General features: G+C 34.2%; 2 protein-coding genes across 3 annotated transcripts in view; both read left to right on the forward strand.

Moving 5' to 3' along the window:
* LOC108756294 (cGMP-dependent protein kinase, isozyme 2 forms cD5/T2) overlaps positions 1 to 18,045 on the forward strand; it is a 46,622-nt gene extending 28,577 nt beyond the window's left edge. Inside the window, exons 1-9 of one of the 2 annotated variants that reach the window (XM_018499998.1) lie at positions 1,073 to 2,792; positions 13,686 to 13,905; positions 15,031 to 15,094; positions 15,175 to 15,347; positions 15,543 to 15,689; positions 16,156 to 16,602; positions 16,764 to 17,063; positions 17,170 to 17,232; positions 17,323 to 18,045. In XM_018499998.1, coding sequence (XP_018355500.1) covers positions 2,309 to 2,792; positions 13,686 to 13,905; positions 15,031 to 15,094; positions 15,175 to 15,347; positions 15,543 to 15,689; positions 16,156 to 16,602; positions 16,764 to 17,063; positions 17,170 to 17,232; positions 17,323 to 17,488 — 2,064 coding nt within the window. In that variant the 5' untranslated portion in view covers positions 1,073 to 2,308 and the 3' untranslated portion in view covers positions 17,489 to 18,045. Of the gene's footprint in view, positions 1 to 1,072; positions 2,793 to 13,685; positions 13,906 to 15,030; positions 15,095 to 15,174; positions 15,348 to 15,542; positions 15,690 to 16,155; positions 16,603 to 16,763; positions 17,064 to 17,169; positions 17,233 to 17,322 lie in introns of those variants that run through there. The other variant, XM_018499997.1, reaches the window with a different exon arrangement.
* A 5,098-nt stretch (positions 18,046 to 23,143) lies between these two features.
* The window catches only part of LOC108756173 (protein argonaute-3), a 12,459-nt gene continuing 12,050 nt past the window's right edge, over positions 23,144 to 23,552 (forward strand). Inside the window, exon 1 of the mRNA XM_018499779.1 lies at positions 23,144 to 23,202. The gene's annotated coding sequence lies outside the window, so the exon portion shown is untranslated. The remainder of the gene's footprint in view (positions 23,203 to 23,552) is intronic.

Consider the following 23,552-nt stretch of genomic DNA (forward strand, 5'->3'; position numbering starts at 1 on the left):
TGTTCTATAATACGAATTAGTAAATGCAGATATTGAACGTTAAGTGATCCTTACGTTCGAAACGATCTAATATCGATTAAATTTATATAAAAACAATTATTCTCTGCTCCAATGCAGTTCTTTTTCTTCCGGAATTCGATTTCTGTTGGACAAAAGGTATCGCCGATTCCATTTCGTAACGAATGACGTGCCGCGTTTTACTTTCACGTAAAAATGCAATACTTGTCGCTTTTCCCTCTCTTTCTCAACTGATCCAATCATCAGTATTATCACTCATCCGTGTCGTAATTACGTAATTAACAACGAACATTCTCTGTATATATACACATATTGTGATTATTGTTTAACATCACAGTGAAGTGGAAAGAGAGAGAGAGTTTCCATTAATCATATACGAAAATTTTTATTAGTCATTTTATTTTCATGACGTTTCAGAAATTTACCGCAGATTTGCTTTGCATTATGAATTTAAGAAAAGCGTGTTTAAATATCTTAAAGCTCTAACTTTCATTTGATTCAACATTTTTTTCAAAGATTCAATACAGATTGTAAAAAAGAAAATGTTAAATTACTGCAAAAATGCATTATAAAGATGAAGTATTAAATTTAAGCAATAATATTGGTACACGCGCAAAAAATATGTATAGATATACAAAGAATTATATTTGTACATTTCTGTAAATACATTTATAATACATTTGTGTGTATCATAATTTAGATTACACGTTCCTTTCCTCGTATCTTTTTATTTTACATTTACACAAGAACTTACATTTATCTTCGTCGGCTTATTATTACATCTATTTTTGCTAATGAAGTTAGGGGGGGGGGGGGGGCCCTTTTAATTTCTTAGATCCGAGACCCGGATCTTTGCGATCGCAGGTAAAAAGAAGTGCCGTTGCACTCATACATGGGAGCGATTGCGGGGGCGAGTGAGAAATGAAATGAGAACCTCTGCCCTTTCTCTCACGAGTGCACATCCATGGTGGGGACTCTCCCGCGGTTCGCCAAGGGAAGGGAGTTTCTCGTGGTGCTGCTTGCCGTTCACGGGCATACTTTTCACCAGTCGCGAATACTGTCAGTGAGCGTCAGACGCGATGCGATTCGTAGTGCCCTCGTTTCGACAGGATTCTTCTCCCGCATTGTTTTCAAAAATAACTACTAGCTAGACACTTGTGACGCGGCGTGACATCGTTCAACGTTGTTTATCGCTGTTTACCGATCATCTGTGTCGAAGGTCCAGGTGGGAAAATCCAATGTAAGTGCGAAAGAAACAATTTCGCGTGTTCGAAACTGTTACAAATAACACGGAGAAAATTCCTCGGTATGTTCTTCATCTTCGCCGAATACGTTTCTCATCCTTGATCCTCGTCCGATCCTGTAGGCAAGGATCTTGTTCGCTCGAGGACAAGGAGAACTAGCAAAATCCCGCGAAGACTCAACAGGTTCTTTAGACTAAGAAGAGTCCGGTAGTCCGGCTGATGACTCGGTTTCCGTTGTTTCGTAGCACGCCGGTTTGCCAGTGACGACCGGATAGCGGAAGTCGCGAATGAACGGTCGTGAATAACGCGGATCCCGACGTCAACGTCCGTCGAACTTGTTTCTTGGTCTTGCCGCCTCGTCTGTCGGTAGGTAGACCTTTGCGCCTACTTTTGTGTAACGGAACAGTAAGCCACATAAATCATTGAAACGGATAGGAATAGCATTTCTGCCCGAATGATCGATGCGAAAATCCGAAGATAAGTGATCTTCTCTTTCACGTGGGTCGTCGATCTCTGTTCTGGACCGACGCCAGACTCGTGCCGCGGGTGTTTCACGGTTATTTCAACTGGAAACTTCGCATTTCCCATATCCCGAATGTCAATGAAGCACGGTCGGTGAATTTCGATTCTCATCTTCGCGAAAACCGTTACGGCTTGCCGATCGCTTTGTTGCTCGTGCGCGATTTGTAATCGACGAAGCTAAGGAGGATCAAGAAGACAAGGAGAAATAAACATGGACTGATCTCAACGGATAAACCTCGAGCCTACAGTTGAAAGGTGAACTAGAGGATCAAGAATGTGTCTGTACTTGCGGGAACTGCCATTAATCTTACCTCACCGAACGAAAGCGATGCTAGCGTTGTCGCCACGTAGCGCTCGACTTTTGACCTTTGCGCAGTAGGACTCGAGAGGATCGGAAAAAGAAAAATCGCGAGCGAAAGTCTCGCCGAGACCGAGTAGACCGTGTAGAGCGGCGTGGACGACGCCGGGTCCGACGCTCGTGTTTCTCGATCCTCGCTTTCTGTTCGCACGCGACTTTCGAGGTCATGAAGGTCCGGAGTTATCCGGGCCGGGCGGTTCTGGAGGATCCTGAACTCCTCCTGGATCCGGACGCGACGCGCGGCAGGGCCATGGAGCTGCTCTACGAGGCCAGCTGGCGCGAGTGCGGGGTCAACTGGACGACCAGCAGCAACGGCGGCAGCAAGATCTCCGCCAGGCAACAAGACGACGAGCCTTACAGGCGGCCGTACGCCGATGAAGTGGTGTCGCGATTCGAGGCCGCGTTGGAGGACCCGAACAACGGGCCGTCCTCGGCAAGAGAGGAAGATGCGCGATCCAGGGGATCCAGCAGCACCGGTACCACAGACAGCGAATGCCCGGAGGCGAACCGGCCGTCACCCGAGGTCGCCGTCAACGCTCAAGGGGGCTTCCTCATTCCGCGGCCGAGACTGATCGTGCCAGTCCATACCTACGCGAGGAGAAGACGTACCGGCGCGCCGCAACCCATAAAGAGACGTCAGATACGCGAAGGTATTTGTTTCTATCATCGGATATGACGTAGGAGACCGAAGGATCCGGGTTGGTTCTTGCCTCGGTCTTCCTCGGGAATATGCGAATTGCTTTATACAGCTCCCGATTAGATGTATATTATACTTTATACGAGCATAAAATCGTGCAGTCTCTTTACAGATTCTGATTGATTCGAAAGAAATTTGTTCGTAACTGAAATGTTGGTCCAACGCAATCTTCTTTCAAACTTTTCGACTTTTTCTGGGTATTTCGAAAATTATAATTACAGTTACTGTTGTAAGTCCAACTTGCAGGGGAATGTCTCTAAAACTGGAGGTCTCTGCCTCTAGAGTCTCTTATCCTAGCAAACACCGACAATCACGACGATACGATTATTAGAGCAAACCTAGCGTACCTATGCGCTACTTTGATAAATCTAGAGCTTTATTTAAAACGTGGCTTTTTTATTCGCCCAGAAAACTGAAAATTTTAATTCGTGGATTTTGAAAATTTTTGCAGAAAATATTGGCGTTTTCCACGTTTCTATTAAGGGAAATATCGAAAAACTATTAATTTAAATTTGCAATTTACGCGAATATTTATGAGGTAACTGTATCGAGTTAAAAAACATATAGGGTATATCCGAAGTCACACATTTCTCGAGAGAAGTCTCGCACGGTCTTCTACCAAAAAAAAAAGAAGAGAAAGTACGTGATTTCCGAGGTACTGTGTACACTGTGTTACCGGACGTCGTTATGTCTTACAATTAAATATGTATATGATACACGTTTATATAATTATTCTGACATGTAGAAGGAATGAACGTAACATGGAGCGGATCGCACGCAAACGCGCGTGCACACGCACATCTATATCCGCAGTTTTCTTTGACGCGCGTGGATAGGACAAAGGTTTTTGGTACCGATGTCGCGTGAAGTCACTGAAGTCGACCTCGATATCGTATTTTTTAGAGCACGAAACTAGATTATCTCGCGAAATTGGCTCTTCCTCTATTTCGTTACTCGAGAAAAGCGATCTTATCATTGTACACGCAATTGTGTTCGCGTTTTGCAACAACACGTTTCAATTATCTATACAACACGGATACGAAAGGCGTTCAGAATTTCTATATATTCATGATTAATGCATTTTAGATAAATTACGTATAGTAATATATTTAGATAAATTCGTATTAGTCTCACCAAAGAAAAAAAAAAAATCTGTAAATTAATATATCTGTAAATAATGTGTATGAATATTCGGACTATTGATATTTATAATGAAATTACCAAGATATTTATAAAACAACATGAATAATTTTGTCTATTTTTAGAATATTTAAATATGTCTTCAAATTTATAATAAGAGATAAACTGTTACCTATATATTTTATTTTACAATTCGGACGAAAAAATATCTTGAATTTTTAAATTTAATTTTGCACAATGAACACTTTCAAAACTTTCTATACATCCAATTTCGTATTTATATATAATAAAACTTTGAGCATTTATTGGCTATATTACATTCCAGATAAATTGTGTGTCGACTTTGAATTTTTTAATGTAAATCTTGCTAGCACGTTTATCATTTGCAAGTCAATTTATGGCATCATGCGCCATCGAGAGAAAGTCGTATATTGACGTGTTATTAAGAATAATGGAAAGCAGAGTTAACTTCGTCAGTTATTGTCAATTTTACATACAGTAATATTCAAATATGCTAAACTCGATATTAACATTTCTGTACATTAAGTTGTAATTATATATAAATACGTTCATAAAAGTCGTACAAAATTTATTTGACACAACGACATTTTGTAAATTTTATCTGGTGTATATTTCAAGAAACCGAATTAATAAAAATTTAATAATCTGCATGATTTCTTAGAATTTTTTTTCTTATAGTTTGTTTATCGAACATTCGAAAAATTCCATTCAACACTTGCATGTCGCTGATGGGATTCTTATCAACGCGTATGCCGCTTTGAATTAGATAAACAAGAAAAAAGTGTTTACAGTATATCTACAAACTTTACATTGCTGCAACAATTATAAGTTTTTGTACATCTCTAATGTCGTATAAACGTGCATTAAAGTGTGTCACTTTTTTCTGAAAAGAAAGTCTCAATTTCTCAATGAATGTGAATAAGAACTATAATTATTCTAATGGCACAACATGCATGTCTGGCACAGCCAGATTTAATATAATATTTGTATGAAATATACAGAAATTGAATTTTGTTGTTGTTGTTTTATTCGATTTGGTTGCCACAATTATTTCATCAAAAATAAGAATACAAGCGATAATTGTGCCATTGAGCTTACAATTTGATGAAATTGAAATAACTACATTCAGAAAAACATAATGATAGTAACTATAAAAGTAACAATTATATACATTTTACATAAAATTTATATAATTAAAGTATAAATATAAATTTCAATTATGTACATTAATTTTAACTGTGTATATTAATTTTATGTATAAAATTTTGTAATATTAATAGTTAAAATTTGACTATTACTATATTTTTTTCTCTAATTATGAGTGTGAAACAGTAGTAGGATTGTAAATGAGGCCAATATTTCAAAATTACGGATTGCGAACGAAATGTGTTTGTGCTAAAATGACTGTGTCAGCTTAATAGACTCGTAAATACTTTTTTATTGATGACCTCAAATTGATCTTCTATTCCTAAAAACGCGAGATTTGTTAAACGTGCTTGTATATAAAATAGTAAATATAATAGTAATTAATTTTAAAAACGATATAAATCTTTTTTTTATACGATGCGAATCTTGTTTCTTTCATTTCACTGTAACACGCGAAGTATCCAGATGAGGATGCCCGAAATGTTTCGAGGCATCTGGTTTTAAGGATCGTCTAGAACTGGAAATCTCAACAGCTGCTGCACGATAGAATCTTTTTTTGTCGTCGAATTCAAGTTTTCGAGCAAACATTGCCGAGCCCACCTTTATTCAGAAAACATATAAGACGATTTTAATTAACTACTTTCTCTCTAATCTTATATTCACGTGAACGCGTAATATATGTAGGCATATACTGCATATCGCAGACAGAAATTTATAATCCTTTAATAATCTTAATTTTTTAATTAATTATTACATTTATCTGCATACGATAAATCATGCGATTAGGCCGGCAACTTTTTAGTGTTACTTATGATAATTATTAGACACATGATAATTGGAACGATAATCTCGAAAGACGACTGAAATTCAGGCCGGATATAACTATTCTTATCATCTTTTCAATGATAAATCAAATTAATAGAACATAAATAAACAAACAAAATAAACGGCGAAAGAAGAGTCATTAGGTTATAAAACATTTAATTAATTAAAAATATTAAGCGAAGATACATGAACCGATACGGAGCGGCGCATATAAATGTATAAATGTATTTAAAAAAAAAAAAAAAAAACAAGTTTCGGCTACAGGATTGAGCTCTCTTCAGATGTAAAGTGTGATAAAATAAATCAAATTAATAGCTTGAATAAAATATTAAAAGCACTTGATACACGCACGCGAGATTATATTATTACAGATTGATACGTATGAAATCGAATGTTGTCATTTTACTCTGATCTGTTATTTTACATTGACAGAGTCAATTTTTTGAACACCATGTAAAATCGCTTAGATTCTGCAATTTATTTTTGTCAAAGCGTCATCGTGACTCAACAACGGCTACGTAATTTACGTCTCAAGTGCTAGGAGTACTTGAGGACCGCACTGACCGCAAGCGTCGTTTCCGTTAATTAAAATTATAATTGTCAATGAAGTACAATGAAATATCGTCGTTGCCTATATACGTGTAGGCCTAATTGTCTAACTGTAGAAATAAATCATCTTGTGTCCTACTAAGTGTAATTAAGCAGAGTCGTAAAAAGCGAGACATTTTGAGGACTTTCTTAAATGATGAATCTATGTGCGATTACATCTCGTTTAAAAATTTCTATGTATAATATCGAGATACGTACAGGAATACGATTAAAGAATGTATCATACACATTTTCACAAATGTATTAATATTTATATTTTAAATAAAGTCTATATGTGTATATATATATATATAAATTATGTGAATAATTATAATTATATATAATATATAATTATATTTAACAACATATTTTTATAGTTTATTTACTCTCATTAGCCTTGAAATTTATTTATTATTATTATTTTATTTACTTAATTATTTTTTATTGTTAAATGCTAAAATTTAACAAATGACATCTCAATTTTTTTGTATAAGTGCCTTAAATATGTAAGATTTGTACGAAGTTTGTAGAGATTACTTTTTCTATAAATAAACAAATAAATTTTGTTTATTTGCGGAATAACTACAAATTTCTGCATCGCAAGTTGAAACTTCATATAAATCATTTCAAATATTTGAAGTACTCACATAAAAAATTTGGAACTTTTGTAATTATTTCTCAATTATATTTCTATTTACAGCACAGATAAAAACACTTCTAATTCTTACTGAAATAATTCTTGATTCAGGTTCTAAACCATCACCAAATTTTTTATATTACTTTTAAGCACTAAGATTTAATCTGTAATTTGTTCATTATTTTGAAAATGTGTGCAATACTTCCTTAATTGTATCTATTACTTAATTCAACATTAAACTCTTTTCTGCTTAAGTAACGTTCACCTACTTTGCTCATCAGTTGATGACTTTTTTGGGAGTTTTGGGAGGGATAGAAAGGAGGACAATAGAAAAAAGGATACAAACGCGGTGAGATCGGTAATAGCTGAATGTTCAGCAACTGGCTATTAAGCCGATTTCCGCAATCGTAGTGTTCCAATTCGACATCCTGTTTCGCGCGCCTTCTATGCAAAAAACCGTGACTTTACTCTACAACTCAGTAGCAACAATGAGGTAATCAACGCTCGGCCAGCGTTCGAGGGGTCTCGCCATGACGTTCGTATCGACCCTCGTTGCTGCACGGTGACAGGATCTGTCCCTCAGTGCAGATACTAATCGCAAGTTAAGACCGATACTTGGAAACTCGTTTTCACCAACTCTAGTCAAAGGTTTCCATTCATTCACGAAGTACTGATCGATGAAAGTGGAAGATAATTTCCACTGAATTTTCCAATTGCCCACAACTGGTCTGCCTTATTTCTCCACGAATTCTTCGCTTTCTCTTAGTCATATTTTTATTAGGATTTCTGGAGTTATCTTTGACCTACATTCTGGGAAATGAAAATCGTGAAATGAAATTCGTTTCACCGGTGTAAAGGTCTTTCCCTTCGCGCGTGTGATAAAGATTACGGTAGTTTACTTCTGATGAAAATAAATTACACGCTTATCACATGAATTTTTACTTTCCGATCGCCGTCTCACGCTTCAATGTCTCACGAGAGCCCGAAGCTACCGGGGCAAGTAAGCAGGAATTCGGTTACGCCAGTTTCGTGTAAAACCTCGAGGGGATATCATGTGTGAAGCGTAAACTCTTTGTCCTGTTACATGTCATCATGGTAGGCCTTCTACCGTGTGTTTTATATATACATATATATTGTATATATACAAGGCTCACACACACACATGGATATGTTCAGCGGTGCTCTGTGCGAAGTCACAAAGTCTGTTGCCACAGTGTAGTGTATGCACAGACCTCGATGAGGATTCTTCTATCGTTCGTTCCTTTCTCTTTCTCTCTCCCTCTCCTTCTTTCTCGTTTTCTCTCCTCCGCGAAGTTTGTTAGGTATATCGAGAGTTTCTTTGTTCCCCAGGTAGAGGTATCGACTGCGAGCGTCATATGCATGATGATTAGCATTCGGGCACATCGCGAAGTATAGAAATAGATACTTTAGAAGACAAACCTGAAGGAATGATAATTTATTTTAATCTGATAAGAAGAACATATGATGACAATAGACAAACGCTTTCGCTACTTTTACGCGATATCTTAATTTATAATTATATAACCGACATTGCGATATTGACGAGTTGTAAATATTAATACGAGGTGATGTAGAATATTTTTAAGTGATTAATCGCGACGTAGTCATTCAAGATCGACAACTCGCGGCTTATAACATGTACTCGGCGCAGCGTTGAATATTTGTTAAACAAATGATGTGCATAATCGATTGTTTTGGTGAAACGATGAGACATCAGGAACATCTACGTTTTGATAAGCAGGGCATCATGTAAGAGAATGCTCGTGAGTTTCTTTTTTCCTCTTTCGAAACGCATCGCAGAAAGTGACCAATGGACTTGGCTGTTTTATTCTTGCGAAAGTGATAAAGATGTGCGAAGGACAATTCTCTCGACTTTCACACAGCGTAGTTATGTAATTATCTATACGCTATAAATATCGGTGCACGTTATTCGTAAAGATTAAACGGAATAGTCATGCAGAGACCAAAGAGTATGACTTTGCCGATATTCGGTTCCGCGACTCTCGAAGTGGCATTCAAACTTGGACGCTTCTATTCTCGTCAGCAATCAAATCGAAAGGTTTTTCATTGTGCGAATCGTGTGCATGAGAGCACAATAGTTTTACGCAAGATAACTGACATTAATGAGGGAGATGCCATTTGTCGAGTTTGCTTTTTTATTTTCTCGAATGGAGAGACGCGTGAGCAATAATGAACCTAAAATACTCGTATCGAAGGACAACTTTTATTTATTTTATTTTCGATTATTGATAGTAATCTTATGAAGAATAGTTATTATATACAATATTTGAAAGATTTAATTGTGTGTGTGTGTGTGTGTGTGTGTGTGTGTGTGTGTGTGTGTGTGTGTGTTTATCATAGTATTTTTAAATGTTATTCTATTCAGAGACTCTTGTAAATCTTATTTCAGAAATTCTCTAATTATTTAATTTAGTTAATTACGTATAGCAAAAATATTTAATTTTACATCATATTTTGTAATTACAAAAATTTTCGTAATCGAATGTTGTGAACTACATGTATTATAGCTTAATCGTTGGCATCCTCCACTTATAATCTTATAGTCGTTTCGCGGCACGCAATTCAAAATCTCAATGTTGTTTCTTCATTAGCATTGCAATCATGTACACTTTCCAAAGCTTGTAATACGCGCACGCAAGCATTATCAATATTTTCCGAGTTTTCTAGACTTTCTTGCAGTTACGCATTCTAAACGAGTGATTTTGTAATACAATTTTCATCTATTTCCATACTTACAGCATAAAATTACTGTAAATTTTATAATTCAAAAAGTATAATTTTATGCTATATTAATAAAGAAGAAAGTCTTAAGCAGATGTTCGATAATCGATTCTTATATTTACTATCGTTTTAAGGCTCGGTTCCATTGATAACTAAGGTAAGATTAACTTTAATCTCGGTTCTAATTCTAAGAATTAAAAAGAAAGATAAATAAGTAAGTTAAACCGAGATTAAAGTTAATTTTACATTAGTGGAACAAGGCTTTGAGATGTCATAAACCAACTACTGAATCATAACTGAGAATCATATCTCAGAACTAGCATCTTAAGACGTTACTTAAGACAACTTGAAATAAGAACGGACTATGAATATCTCGTCTTTACAATTAGTCTTATTTAAATTGATGCGCAATATTGCATTTAAAAAATAGATATAATACCGAAATTTATCAATAAACACGGTATTGTATATAGTTTATTTTAGATAAATTATAAATCGTCTAAAGTTGTAATTAAACCGATTTATCTTCGCGATCATCGTGGAAATAACGCGCGAATTTGCACATCTTATAGTCTATTGTTCTGAATTTAGGGCACGTAGTCGTTAATACAAAAGCGATCATATCAGCTTCTATTATATGTGCTTTTATCACGTATGCAAATTCATACAACTTCGCGAATGTCTACTAACAAAAATAAAATCTGTAAGAAGAAGCACGCGTCATTGATCTATTTTCATTTAATAGTTTACTTCACGTCTCGAACGATTAAATGCTTTTCTTATCAATGATTTTCTGGAATTTTCTGAGAAAACTTTTTTTTTATCTGTGAATCGACAATTGACTGGTATAAATCTTGATCGGCGATCATAAATCATAATCCATTATCTGTGGAACGTGAGACATGTACTGAGAATCGCATGTACTAGTATATATTCATTAACATAGATAGATAGTTAGATAGAGCATTTATATCGTTCTAGAGCAAGCCTTCTAAGGACATACATACAGTGAATAATAATAATAAAGAAAAAAAAAATATAAAAGTACATAGAAAATTAAAAAATATGTACATAAATAAAATAAGATAACAAAAAATTAGAATTATTATTAATAAATAATATGTTAAAATAAGAATTAAAGAAAAGAAATACATAAAAATAAAAAAATACATAGAGAGAGAGAGAGAGAGAGAGAGAGAGAGAGAGAAGAGAACAACATCGTAGATGTAATGTAGGATAATAAAAAGAGAAAATATATTTTAACAATCTACACATACAATATATTATCAAATGCGATCTATATGTATGAAAGTACTGATTTATTTCAAGTGCAAAGAACAGAATTCGCGGAAAGAAAACGATTTTGCTGGAGTATCAAAAAAATCTAGCTAGATACGTATCTGAAAATAATTTTGTCGGACTATCAAAATAATTCTGTAGGAACGCTCAAGCTGATTATTAAAATGTCAAATCTTGTTGCAGCACATTCTTCATCATGCTTATAAATTTCTTATATAATTACTTTGTGAATAGTCCAACAAAATTATTTTCAGATTTGCTAGATCCAGCTAGATTAGTACGTATTTCAGTAGAATTGTTCTTTCTGTGCGCGATTTCTGGCAGTACGACTGCAGTGAGGAAATAGCGGAGCTCCAAGAATAGAGAAATCGCTCGATCTCAATAAGATCTCAAGAATACGGAGGTCCAACTGTACCTCGTGACTCATAACGTACGCATGTTACAAGACCGCCTGTGTCGATGAGACGCGTTGTCTCAAAGGCAAATTGCCGCTAACGGATGCATGGAATCAAACAGGACATCGTACGGGGGCATTCTCCGCGAGACGGGAGCATACCCGACGCGCGTGCTTATTAATAGCCGCCGCTTAACTCGATGGTTAACTTCGATGGCGAAAGATACGATCCATCTCGCGCGAGTCACGATCGGTAACGGAACCGGTTCGGAGTCCCTTGTGTGTGACTCGTACTAGGCGTTATGCGCGAGGAAGTGAAAGCAACGCTCGCGGGACAATACGTGGCCGTGGACTATCCTGTCGCAATGTCGAACTCGATTGAGTTCGCGACGAATGATATGGCGATAAAAAAAGGAAGGCCACTTTGATTTGCGTAATCCGCTTAGATGCCTAGATCCTCTCTTGATTGATCCGACTCCTCTATATTTAGTTCTAAAGAAGAGAATCGTATATAATATTTCCTCCGCAATTTATGCAGAAAGGTACTAATATGTAATGTCGCATTATAAAATCATGATAGATCGCGTGAGCACGATTAAAATTATATTACAGATTATCAATTTAATTTGTGATATTACTACTCTAGTTCTGTTAGGATTGCGTTTCAAGACTGAAAATTCAATTCGGCGTTCAGTTTACAGGATTGGATATATGAATATGTAAATTCCCATTGAATTATATAATTATAAGTATTGAATGAAACTATGGCTTGATCGTTTAGGGTTTGTCCTATTTGTTAGTTGTGTATTCACATTACGGTCTTAAAGATACTTTGTTTAATATTGTGTTTCTATTACAGATACTCATAGCATTTTATCTTAGTAAGGAAAGAATACAATATAAAGAATTTCAGACAAATTATGAGATTGTAAGAAATGTGATTGAAAGTTATTACCATTGTTGCATTAGCAAATCCTATATACAGGATGTCTTACATCTCGCAACATTAATTTTAGTGACATATTCCTGAGCTAAAATTAAGACGATAATTCTAAGATGAAAATGAGATGTGACACTTTGGAAAATGTTTACAACATATGAATCCAAAGATCATCCATCTATATTAGTTATAATAGATAATGCATTTACAATAGATAGTCCAAAGTGTATAATCAACTGTATACTAGAAAGATGTTAGTAGAGAATGTCACATAGCATATATTCAAAACATGTAATTGCACAGCAGTCTGCGAGCTTGTGACTTAACATTGTACGAAGCAATCTTTTTAAGGAGTCATCAAGTCCTCCCAATAAGACATGAATGAGTGTTGACATGCTTAAAAAAGTAACGACGTACTCTTAATTGATTTAGAAAGTAAATTCAGTAATCATCAGGAATATGTCACCTGACTTGCGCGACGTAAAAATTGATTATTAATATTCAGAACGTGTTCCATAGCTTTCAAAGCAAAGAAAATCGAACGTGAGTTAGAATATTTGTATAGTCCGCAAATATATCTTGACAAGAGCTACTGTTTTACGTTTCTAGTTTTATTAAACACGTCGATGGTCACTGGACGACTGGATTAACTCTTAAGATATTAATTAATTTTGATACTGGTTTTAGAGAGAGATAAACAATCAATTTTTCAATTACAGAATTTTGTTCTGGTCTATTGAATAGCATATATTTCTAACTGGATAACATAATTTTAATCTTCTCTAGTAATTACAAGCTGAACGAGAAAATTTAGCAATTTCGATAACAATTAATTTAATTTTGTTCGTGAATGAAAAATCGAAATAATCGAATTAATTAAGTAGCATTTTGATATGAACAAATATGGTATAAGATGATACATAATCAAGATGATAAATATAATATGAATATTGACGATTAAATTCCGATCTCGAAATTAATCGTTCAGCAGCACAAACTATTTAAATGATTTCAAATTCATATCAATAGTATCTCACAGTCATCGTATAGCAAGAGATTATATCTCTGATCTCTGATTGAAATTCTTTTTCAGAGGGTAAGGTCGAGGTGTCGAGGGACGGCAAATATCTCAGCACTTTGCAACATGGTAAAGTGTTGGGTGAACTCGCGATTCTTTACAATTGCAAGAGGACAGCAACGATTACTGCTGCGACTGATTGCCAATTATGGGCCATCGACCGTCAGTGCTTCCAAACCATTATGATGAGGACCGGCCTCTCGAGACAGGCTGAATACACGGACTTCTTAAAGAGGTAAATCAATATGATACTTAAACTTTTCTGATGGACTTTAATCTAATGCTGTCAGATATATCCTTGCATAATTGAATGTTTTTTTTTTTATCATGACAAATTTTAAGCTGATCATTGTCTTTAAATAAGTGTTGTTTTAAACAAAATTCCGCGATAAAATTTAGATTTAAAGTTTAGATTTTCTAAAAATTGATATTTTTTGTCTTTTTTAAAATTGTTATACATTTCTTGAATAGCGATTCGCTTTTTATTCTAATAACAATTCTAATAACAATAACAATGTAAAATTCTGCGTCTACAGTCTATATCCCCGATTTTAGTTTCTTTTAAGTAAATAAATTTCTTATTCTGATTTATTTATGTGATCATTATCGTCTTCAAGTATGCTTTGTGTCTCGAGCACGATTTCATTATAAAATTGGTATTTTTTAAAAATTATGTCATTATATTTTAGTATATCTTACGCTCTCAGAATTATCGAATATTCTTTGAATAACGGATCGTTTTTTATTGCCATTGCACTAGGAATATAAAGTTCCGCGTTTGCAGATTATATCTGCAATTTCAACTTTTAACGACGAAATTTTGAACGATTTAATTTAAGGTACGATAATGACTAAATTTGGACAGTTACAAAACTCGATTAACCGTGCAGATGTTATTTTAATGATCGATAACGTGGTGCAGTTAATTTTTATATGATGTAACTGATGACATAATTATTATGAAGAATACTAGTAGTATATATAATATTATATATACATATGTGTGTATAAAACGCGACAGATAGTAAAATGCGAATGTCATCCAATGTTTCCTCAATAATTCAGTTTACAGCAAAATTATCATGAATGACGTTAATGAGGCACTATTAAAAGATAAATTCGTATGAATTTATATATTTATTTGTATATCTGATAATAACGTTACGTACAAATATTCCATTATCTATAAAATATTTTTTTACGTAATGTCTGCGAGTTGAGAATTACAGTCTTTTCGCAAGTTAAAAAAATTAAATGATAACCTTATGTGTAGTAACCTGTTATGAATATCTAATAAAAACTTGTAGAAATAATCTTACGTTGTATACATTTAGAATTGACGCATGATTTTACGTTTCAGCGTGCCAATTTTCAAAAACCTGCCCGAGGAAACTCTAATCAAAATTTCGGATATTTTAGAAGAGGTACGAGCTGATTTTCTTGACAAAACATATCTTTCGTTACTTTTAAATTATATAATTGATAATTAATTTCATATTTACAGACGTTTTACAACAATGGGGATTATATAATAAGACAAGGAGCGAGGGGTGACACGTTCTTCATCATCAGTAGAGGACAAGTACGCGTGACAATAAAACAGCCTGATACAACGGAAGAGAAATATATTAGAACCTTAAGAAAAGGCGATTTCTTCGGTGAGAAAGCTTTACAAGGGTGAGCATAATTAATATTATTATTTTCAATTTTTATTCAAGATTTTTGTTATTGTGAAAGCATGAACATCCCACGTCCATTTGTTATTGTCTTGTTTAAATATATCTTATCCCAAGATTGTAATATTTTTAAATACAATTTTTGCACTTTAATAAGATTAAGATATAAATATGCTAATTTACTTCACCGTTATAGAGATGATCTCAGAACTGCTAATATTATCGCTGACAATCCAGAAGGAGTGAGCTGTTTGGTAATAGACCGCGAAACGTTTAATCAATTAATCTCATCCTTGGATGAAATCCGAACGCGATACAGGGACGAGTTGGTGGAACGTAGGAGGTATATATATCTTTTGTTAACTATACAGAAATTAGATTTATAGATAAATATTCTAAAATTGTATGGTTGTGTGAGAGAAAGAGAGAGAGAGAGAGAGAGAGAGAGAGAGAAAGAGAGAAATAGCTATATATAATTACTATTTGTAAATGTTAATTATGTTCCACGCTTAAAACATTAGGATGGGACAATAAACTGTACATTCCAAGTAAGTTCAGCAATAAAAACAAAAATATATTATGTAAAACAAAAACAGATATCAATTTACTGATAATATCGATAATTTTTTATTAGCATAAAATTATATTATTAATATTGTTAATAAAGTATATAGTATTAGTATTGTTAATTGAGTACAAAAAAATAGCGAAAATGTAGAAAAGCTTCTTTGCAATTTGCAAATATACATTTAACAAAGAAATAATTTATACCGATTAACAATTATATTGAAATGTTACAATTTTTTTAGATTAAATGAGGAATTTCGGGATGTACGATTACAAGACCTTCGGACTATTGCGACTCTCGGCGTGGGTGGTTTCGGAAGAGTTGAATTAGTCCAAATTGCCGGAGACAGCACACGATCCTTTGCTCTGAAGCAAATGAAGAAGGCACAGATCGTCGAGACACGACAGCAACAGCACATTATGTCAGAAAAGAGGATCATGAGCGAAGCGGATTGCGATTTTGTAGTAAAGCTTTTCAAAACTTTTAAAGATAGAAAATATCTTTATATGCTGATGGAAGCCTGCTTGGGTGGCGAATTATGGACTGTTCTTAGGGACAAGGGATACTTTGATGATGGTACTACACGCTTTTATACTGCATGTGTTGTCGAAGCATTCGATTATCTGCACTCCAGAAATATCATCTATAGAGATCTTAAACCGGAAAACTTACTTTTGGATAATGAAGGGTAAGAATATATTCTATATAATAATAAAATAATATATTATTTTGAAAAAATTTAAAAAATTATGACATATTAATGTATTAATTTTGGATTATAAAAAAAATGTTCCATAATACTTAATAGATTTTGATGGATTTAGAATATTTCGTTGTATTATTTTTTAGATATGTTAAACTTGTGGATTTTGGCTTTGCCAAACGGTTAGATAACGGAAGGAAAACATGGACTTTTTGTGGTACACCAGAGTATGTGGCACCGGAAGTCATTCTAAATAAAGGTCACGACATAAGCGCTGATTATTGGTCCCTTGGTGTTCTCATGTTTGAGTTGCTTACGGGTACGCCTCCTTTTACGGGTGCTGATCCGATGAAGACGTATAATATTATCTTAAAAGGAATCGACGCTATAGAATTTCCTAGATCTATTACGCGTAACGCGATGGCACTCATCAAAAAACTTTGCAGGTAAATTGCGATATACTTTTACATATTAGTGTTTCTTCCTTTTTCGTGATAAATATTTATAGCATATATTTGACTAATATTAACAATACTAATTGTTCTTTTTCAGGGATAATCCAGCAGAACGTCTTGGATATCAAAGAGGTGGCATTAGTGAAATACAGAAGCATAAGTAAATATAATATATATATATATATATATTCTTATCTTAGCATTTTAAAATCAAAGATCAGAACGATATATTCCTATGGATTCATTATAGATGGTTCGATGGTTTTAATTGGGAAGGTTTAAAAACGAGAACTTTAGAACCCCCGATACTACCACGAGTTCAAGGCGCTACAGACACTACGAATTTCGATGCTTATCCAGCTGATTCAGATCCACCGCCACCCGACGATATTTCCGGTTGGGATAACGATTTTTAATGCAAAAAGCATAAGGGACTTCTATTTAATATTCGCGTTTTTAATTTAGCAGGAAATTGTACTAGGACATAACGCTCTCTCGATCATGTGAGATAATTGGCGACATCTGCATTTATTTATACTTTTCTCATATCACGTGATTACAGTCGCATTTTATCTTATATTTTTATATTTTTTGTCATATTTCGTAATAAGTATAATCGGGATTTGTGAATGAGAAAAATTGCATTATGTTAAATTTAAAAATTTTTATGAATTCCGGATGATCAAAAATTTAAAAAGCGAATTTTATATTTATGTCGCGTCTAACGGGTTCTAGAAACATCTTCTCCAGTGTTATACATTATAATAGGATACATATGCAAGTGCCAAGTGCCATTATTACCTCCAAGAGGTAAACTCATACATGTCATACTTGTGCTCAGAAACGCGGTCACACGCCAGAAACAGTCAGCTCAAGTCCAAGGGACCTCTTGCCATCCATTTAACTTGTCAAAATGTGCATATAGCTTGATCGATCAGATGTTAAATTTTTTATGGCAAGTTCATTGTTGTTTGATTATTTTATAGTTTATTGTAATAATTATATTTTAATTAATTGTGACTCTTGTAAATAATGAATTATAAATACAGTATAAATTTTTAATATGGGATATATATCATGCAATATAAAATTTTATTAATAACAACTGTAGGTGTGGTTACAAGAATCAACCAAACTCATTCTCTTTAGTGATTTGTATTGTAAAATTTAGTGATTTTTTCTTCATTGAAATTATATATTGCAATTACACTTGTGAGAGACATTATTTTCATGTTAAAAATAGTAGCAAAACGAGAATAAGATTTTGTAAATATATGGCGTATATATTGTACATATATATAGATTTCTTTGTAATATTTGAGAATATAAACTTTGGCTGGTTCTTAGCCAGACCTTCAATTGTACCGAGTATGTATGTATAATGCATTTGTTGATTTTTCCTTTACATGTTAAATTCTTGATATGTAAATTTCTCTCTAAATTTCGAAAGATGGCAAATGAATAATGAAAATAGCATTAGGATAACATTTCAATATTTTAATAAAAAATCATGATACATTGTAAATTTAATATCGCTATTTCTCTAGCATTTAGGTATAACAAATTGTTTTAGTTAAAACGCGCGAAAAAGAACAGGATAAAAAGTGGAATTAAATAAAAGTATTTTTTCTTATGTTTCTGAAATAAAGAAAAAAAATGTGTTTATATATAGCTATTTGAGAGAAAAAAACAAAAAACTCTATTTAACTAACAATAAAAAATATACGATAAACAATAAAATTAATGAATAAAAATAAAATAATCAAGAATAAACCAATCAAGTATAAAACAATTGGCTCATTTATGGACAAAGAGTATTTTCAAAATTCACAATTGTATTATTATGTATTATCCACACTTTAGAGGCTCGTATTGACTTTGGATCGAAGATATTATTAGATTTCTTAACACTAAAAAAAACATTTAATATTGGTTACAAAAAATAAAATATATATTATCAATTATTAAAAAAGACAAATAATATTTTGATTTATATTTTTACATTGAATTTTTTATCATTGTAGGATTTTATGTACATGCCATCTCCAATTTTAGTTAGAGACTCTGGTTTTTTGAACGAATTTTCAACTCTTCGACAAACAAAGAGAGTTTTTCAGCTAGGAGGTACAATTAAACAGTGATAGATACAGGAGTATTGTGTAGTGTTATTTGTAATTTAAAAAGACTGCTACATTTATATAGCATACTGAATTTTTTTTCTTTTTTAAATAGTTAATAGTCATGTATTTGATACGGCTTCAGTTCTAGCAGCGGAACATAATCATACGTTGTGTGATTACAGCATTGACTTGTAACTGAAACATTGCCTAGTCTTTTTACTTTACCGTCGTCATGAAATAAAGGAAAAGATCTCATACACGTACACTAAAAAAATATTACCGAACATAATCTTGAAACTTTTATCTCTCGAAATGTTATTCTTAGAAAAATAATGGTAATGAAATAATATAAAAATTTGATATTGTGAAGTGATATATATATAAAATAACGACACAGTATTTTAACTGTGTACGATTGTGACTTGTATCATAATTGGAAATCATACTTATTTTGTAATAAAACCGTAAAAATTTGCCAATTTTGATAAAATTATGGAATCTAAATGAAAATCATAAATCTGTTGTTGATATGTTAAATATAATCATAAGAATAAGAATGGAAGACCACAATGCATTCTGATGTTAAACTGTGAAATTGTATTCCATATCTTATACAATAGAACACAGTGTAATGTTTTGTGTCCTAGCTGAAAAACAATCATTGTGTCGAACACTAACTTCGTATTGTCTGCGTCCCTTGTTGAAAAACTCCCAAAGTAAATCTTCGACTATCTGCTCTAAATTTTAGTAACTTTTTTCCGGTATGTGTGTTAACTTCTCCCAAAAATCCAAAGTGACAATCCAATTTTTAGTAGAAAGGCCAAATCTGATTTTTTTTTTTAAAGAGAACACTACAAGAAAGTAATATTAGGTCAATCAGAAAGTTCCATCCGTTTTTTGCAAAAAGTATGGTTTTATTTAAAAAACAAAATGAAAAAATCCTTAATCAAAATATTGTCCATCGTTAGCGATGACTTTTTCCCACCTTTCGGGCAATAAGCGAATTCCGCGGTGAAAGAATGACTCATCTTTGGAAGCCACCTCTAACCACTCAGAGACCCATTTTTCGACGTCTTCATAAGAATTGAAGTATTCTTCTGCAAGTGCGTGTGCCATCGATCGAAACAAGTGATAGTTGGAAGGGGCACAGTCTGGTGAATAAGCCGCATGGGGTAGCACTTCCCAGCGAAGTGCTTCTAACGTTTCCTTGAGTTTTGAGACGTGAGGCCGAGCGTTGTCATGAAGCAAAATCACTTTATGCTGTTTCGTTTCATATTCTGGTCGTTTTTTGTACAACGCTTGGCTCAAACGGATAATTTGTTCTCGGTAGAAATCCCCTGTGATTGTTTGACCAGATTTCAACAGCTCATGGTACACTACACCCTTTTGATCCCACCAAATACAGAGCATTGCCTTTTTTCTGTGTTTACCCCACTTTGGCGTCGATGTCAATGGCTGGCCTGGATCGCAAATGGTTTTTCGGCGTTTGGGGTTATCGAAATAGATCCACTTTTCATCGCCAGTCACAATTCGGTGCAAAAACCCCTTTCTTTGTTGCCTAGCAAGCAGAATTTCGCAAATGGTTTTTCGTCTTTCAATATCTCTTGGCTTCAGTTTATATGGGACCCATTTTCCTTCCTTGTAGACCTTTCCCAAGGCTTTCAAACGATCGGAAATAACAGACTGAGCACAACTTAATGCTTCTGCAAGTTGTTTTTGCGTTTGACATGGATCTTCATCCACCAATGCCTGCAATTCTTCGTCTTCAAATGCTCTTGGCCGTCCAGAACGCTCTCTATCTTCCACATCAAAATCACCACTTTTAAAACGTCGAAACCATTCTCTGCATGTTTTATCGGAAGGAGCGCTATCACCATAAACTTCTACAAGCATTCGATGAGCTTCAGCTGCAGTTTTCTTCCATTTGAAGCAAAAGATTAACACTTCGCGCAAATGACGCTTATTTGGCTCAAATGTCGACATTTTCGATGCAATAAAAAGCAATGTTATTGATGCAAATGTATACTTTTATATACTGAATTTTATTGACAGATGATAAAACTAAAAAATTAAGTTTAGTTTAGACATTAGAGTTACACACACAGTTCTAACTAGTTATACACGACAGTTCTAGCTAGAGTTACTTGCCGCTAGATGGACGGAACTTTCCGATTGATCTAATAATTTCAGAAGCGTGGTCTGCGATCTCTAACAGAATATAGTGAGATCTTCAACAGAATTGTCAATTTCCAGTAGAAGTTGAAAGGCAATCGTACATGTGCTTAATGATATTTTATACATTCCATCTTTATATGCTTTTGAATCGCACACAGATTATCATACAGTCTTGAAACGCCAAAGCTGAAAATGCTGAAAAACGTAATATTATAAATTGATAAGCAATTCAAAATAAAAATATTTTATAAATACTTGATAAGAAATTTATTGCGAAAAATATAATTCCATCTAAAATTCAAACCTGGACCTTTCTACTAATATGTCAATATTTACTTATGTTAATATACTTGTGTGAATATTTATCACACTTTGTGTTTTATCACACTTTTGCTAATAATCCTTTAATCGGTTAATAATTTTTAATTCCTAGTTTTTGAAACATTTAATTATAAATTATTACTTATTAATTATGTTGATTTTTTTCTAATAATCCTACCGCTTCGGGAACTTAAAATAAAGAACGCTACTTCTTTGATCTTCTTTTTCTTTCTAAAAATGACTCGATACTCTTGATTAGGTCAATTCTGCAAGTTCGTCTTGAGAACGAGTTGGAAGTGTTGAAACTTGAAACAAGTACACTTGGGTTTCTTCCACTATGCTCGTTCGCCATATTTTACATTCTTTATCATTCGTTAAATAAATGACGATGGATTTTGCCACGCAACAATACAATTAACAAAATTAGCGCCAAATCCACAAGTTCGGGAACAATCCAGATCAATCGACCAATCATGTAATCACAGAGATAGCGTTCTCATCTCCGATTGGTTTCGCCATTTTTCCATTCACTTCCGCAAATGGCATGGTGCACATACGTGTGTGTGTGTGTGTGTGTGTGTGTGTGTGTATGTGTGTATATATATATACACAACACTAGTGCGGTACAATACTGTGCAGCACCGTATGTTCATTACGCTTCTACCATATCTTCTACTCACTCTAACAAATGGCGGCATCCACTTCACTCTCCCTTGATTCTCTCTGGTAATCACGAAGGACTACCGTGGCTGTGTTCGCTTTGGTGTTCACACGCTTTAAGCGTCCTTTCATCCTTGTTGTATTTGTAAATATTAAACAAGGATAATTGATACTCATGTGGAGACACATTTACACTTCTACACACACACACACACACACACACACACACACACACACACACATTCTCGCACGTTTTCAGTGACTGCATACCTTATAAACATACATATCCGCAACTAGATGACGCGCCCTCACGAACTATACACTATACTCAATTGTCCATCTAGATACACTCTCTTTATTATTCTTTCTTCTTCGACACGACATCATTATATTACATTGTCGCGATTAGATATTGTATGTGCTAACAAACGAACGTTATTACTTGTGAAATCGTGTGCCATCAATTACCTACATTCATTATATGTAGCAATTCGCTACTCATAAGCGCCATACATTGCGTTTCCTTCTGATCACGTGTCTTCCATGGTGACCAATCAACCAATTGCGCTGCAAGTGACATCAGGGCGTCACGGAAGGTGATTGGTTGTCTCTTGCCGCGTAAATACGTTCAGTGTCCAGCGTTGGAAGGAAATCTTTTGTGTAGTTCATGCCGTAGGCACACGCTTGTTCAGAGTTTAGAGCGTCCAGAGTTGGTCGAATCTTCAGTGGGTTACGTTCTTGAAGAATCGCAGAAAGATTGAATCATGCAGAATCTTTGAAAGAGAGAATTTGTGTGAAAAGAGGACGCTTAAGTGACGCTTCAGTATCGAACAGTAGTTTCTCCAGCGGAAAATGTAAGTGACAATTATTCAGTTTTGGTGCGTATCACATGTTTTTCATGAACTCGTCCACGCCACGTGAGATGTTGACCACCCACCATATCTGATACAGAATAACAAATCTCGTACGTTCTAAACTTTTCTTCGCCGATTTTTCTCACATTTTTCGACTGGTTTCTTTAAATGTATTTTTTTTGTGCGCGCATAGGCGGTGGTAGCGACATCGTTGTACGTTCAATCTTGTTGTTACATAGAGTCTCGATTTCGTTATCTTTGAACTCGAGAATGTATCAAAATTACCCACGTTATTCACAACGTCCGTCATTTGCCTATTTCTACTAATGTAAATTAATTTTAATCTTGGT

Source organism: Trachymyrmex septentrionalis, unplaced genomic scaffold (assembly GCF_001594115.1).
Source record: "Trachymyrmex septentrionalis isolate Tsep2-gDNA-1 unplaced genomic scaffold, Tsep1.0 scaffold97, whole genome shotgun sequence".
Classification (NCBI taxonomy): domain Eukaryota; kingdom Metazoa; phylum Arthropoda; class Insecta; order Hymenoptera; family Formicidae; genus Trachymyrmex; species Trachymyrmex septentrionalis.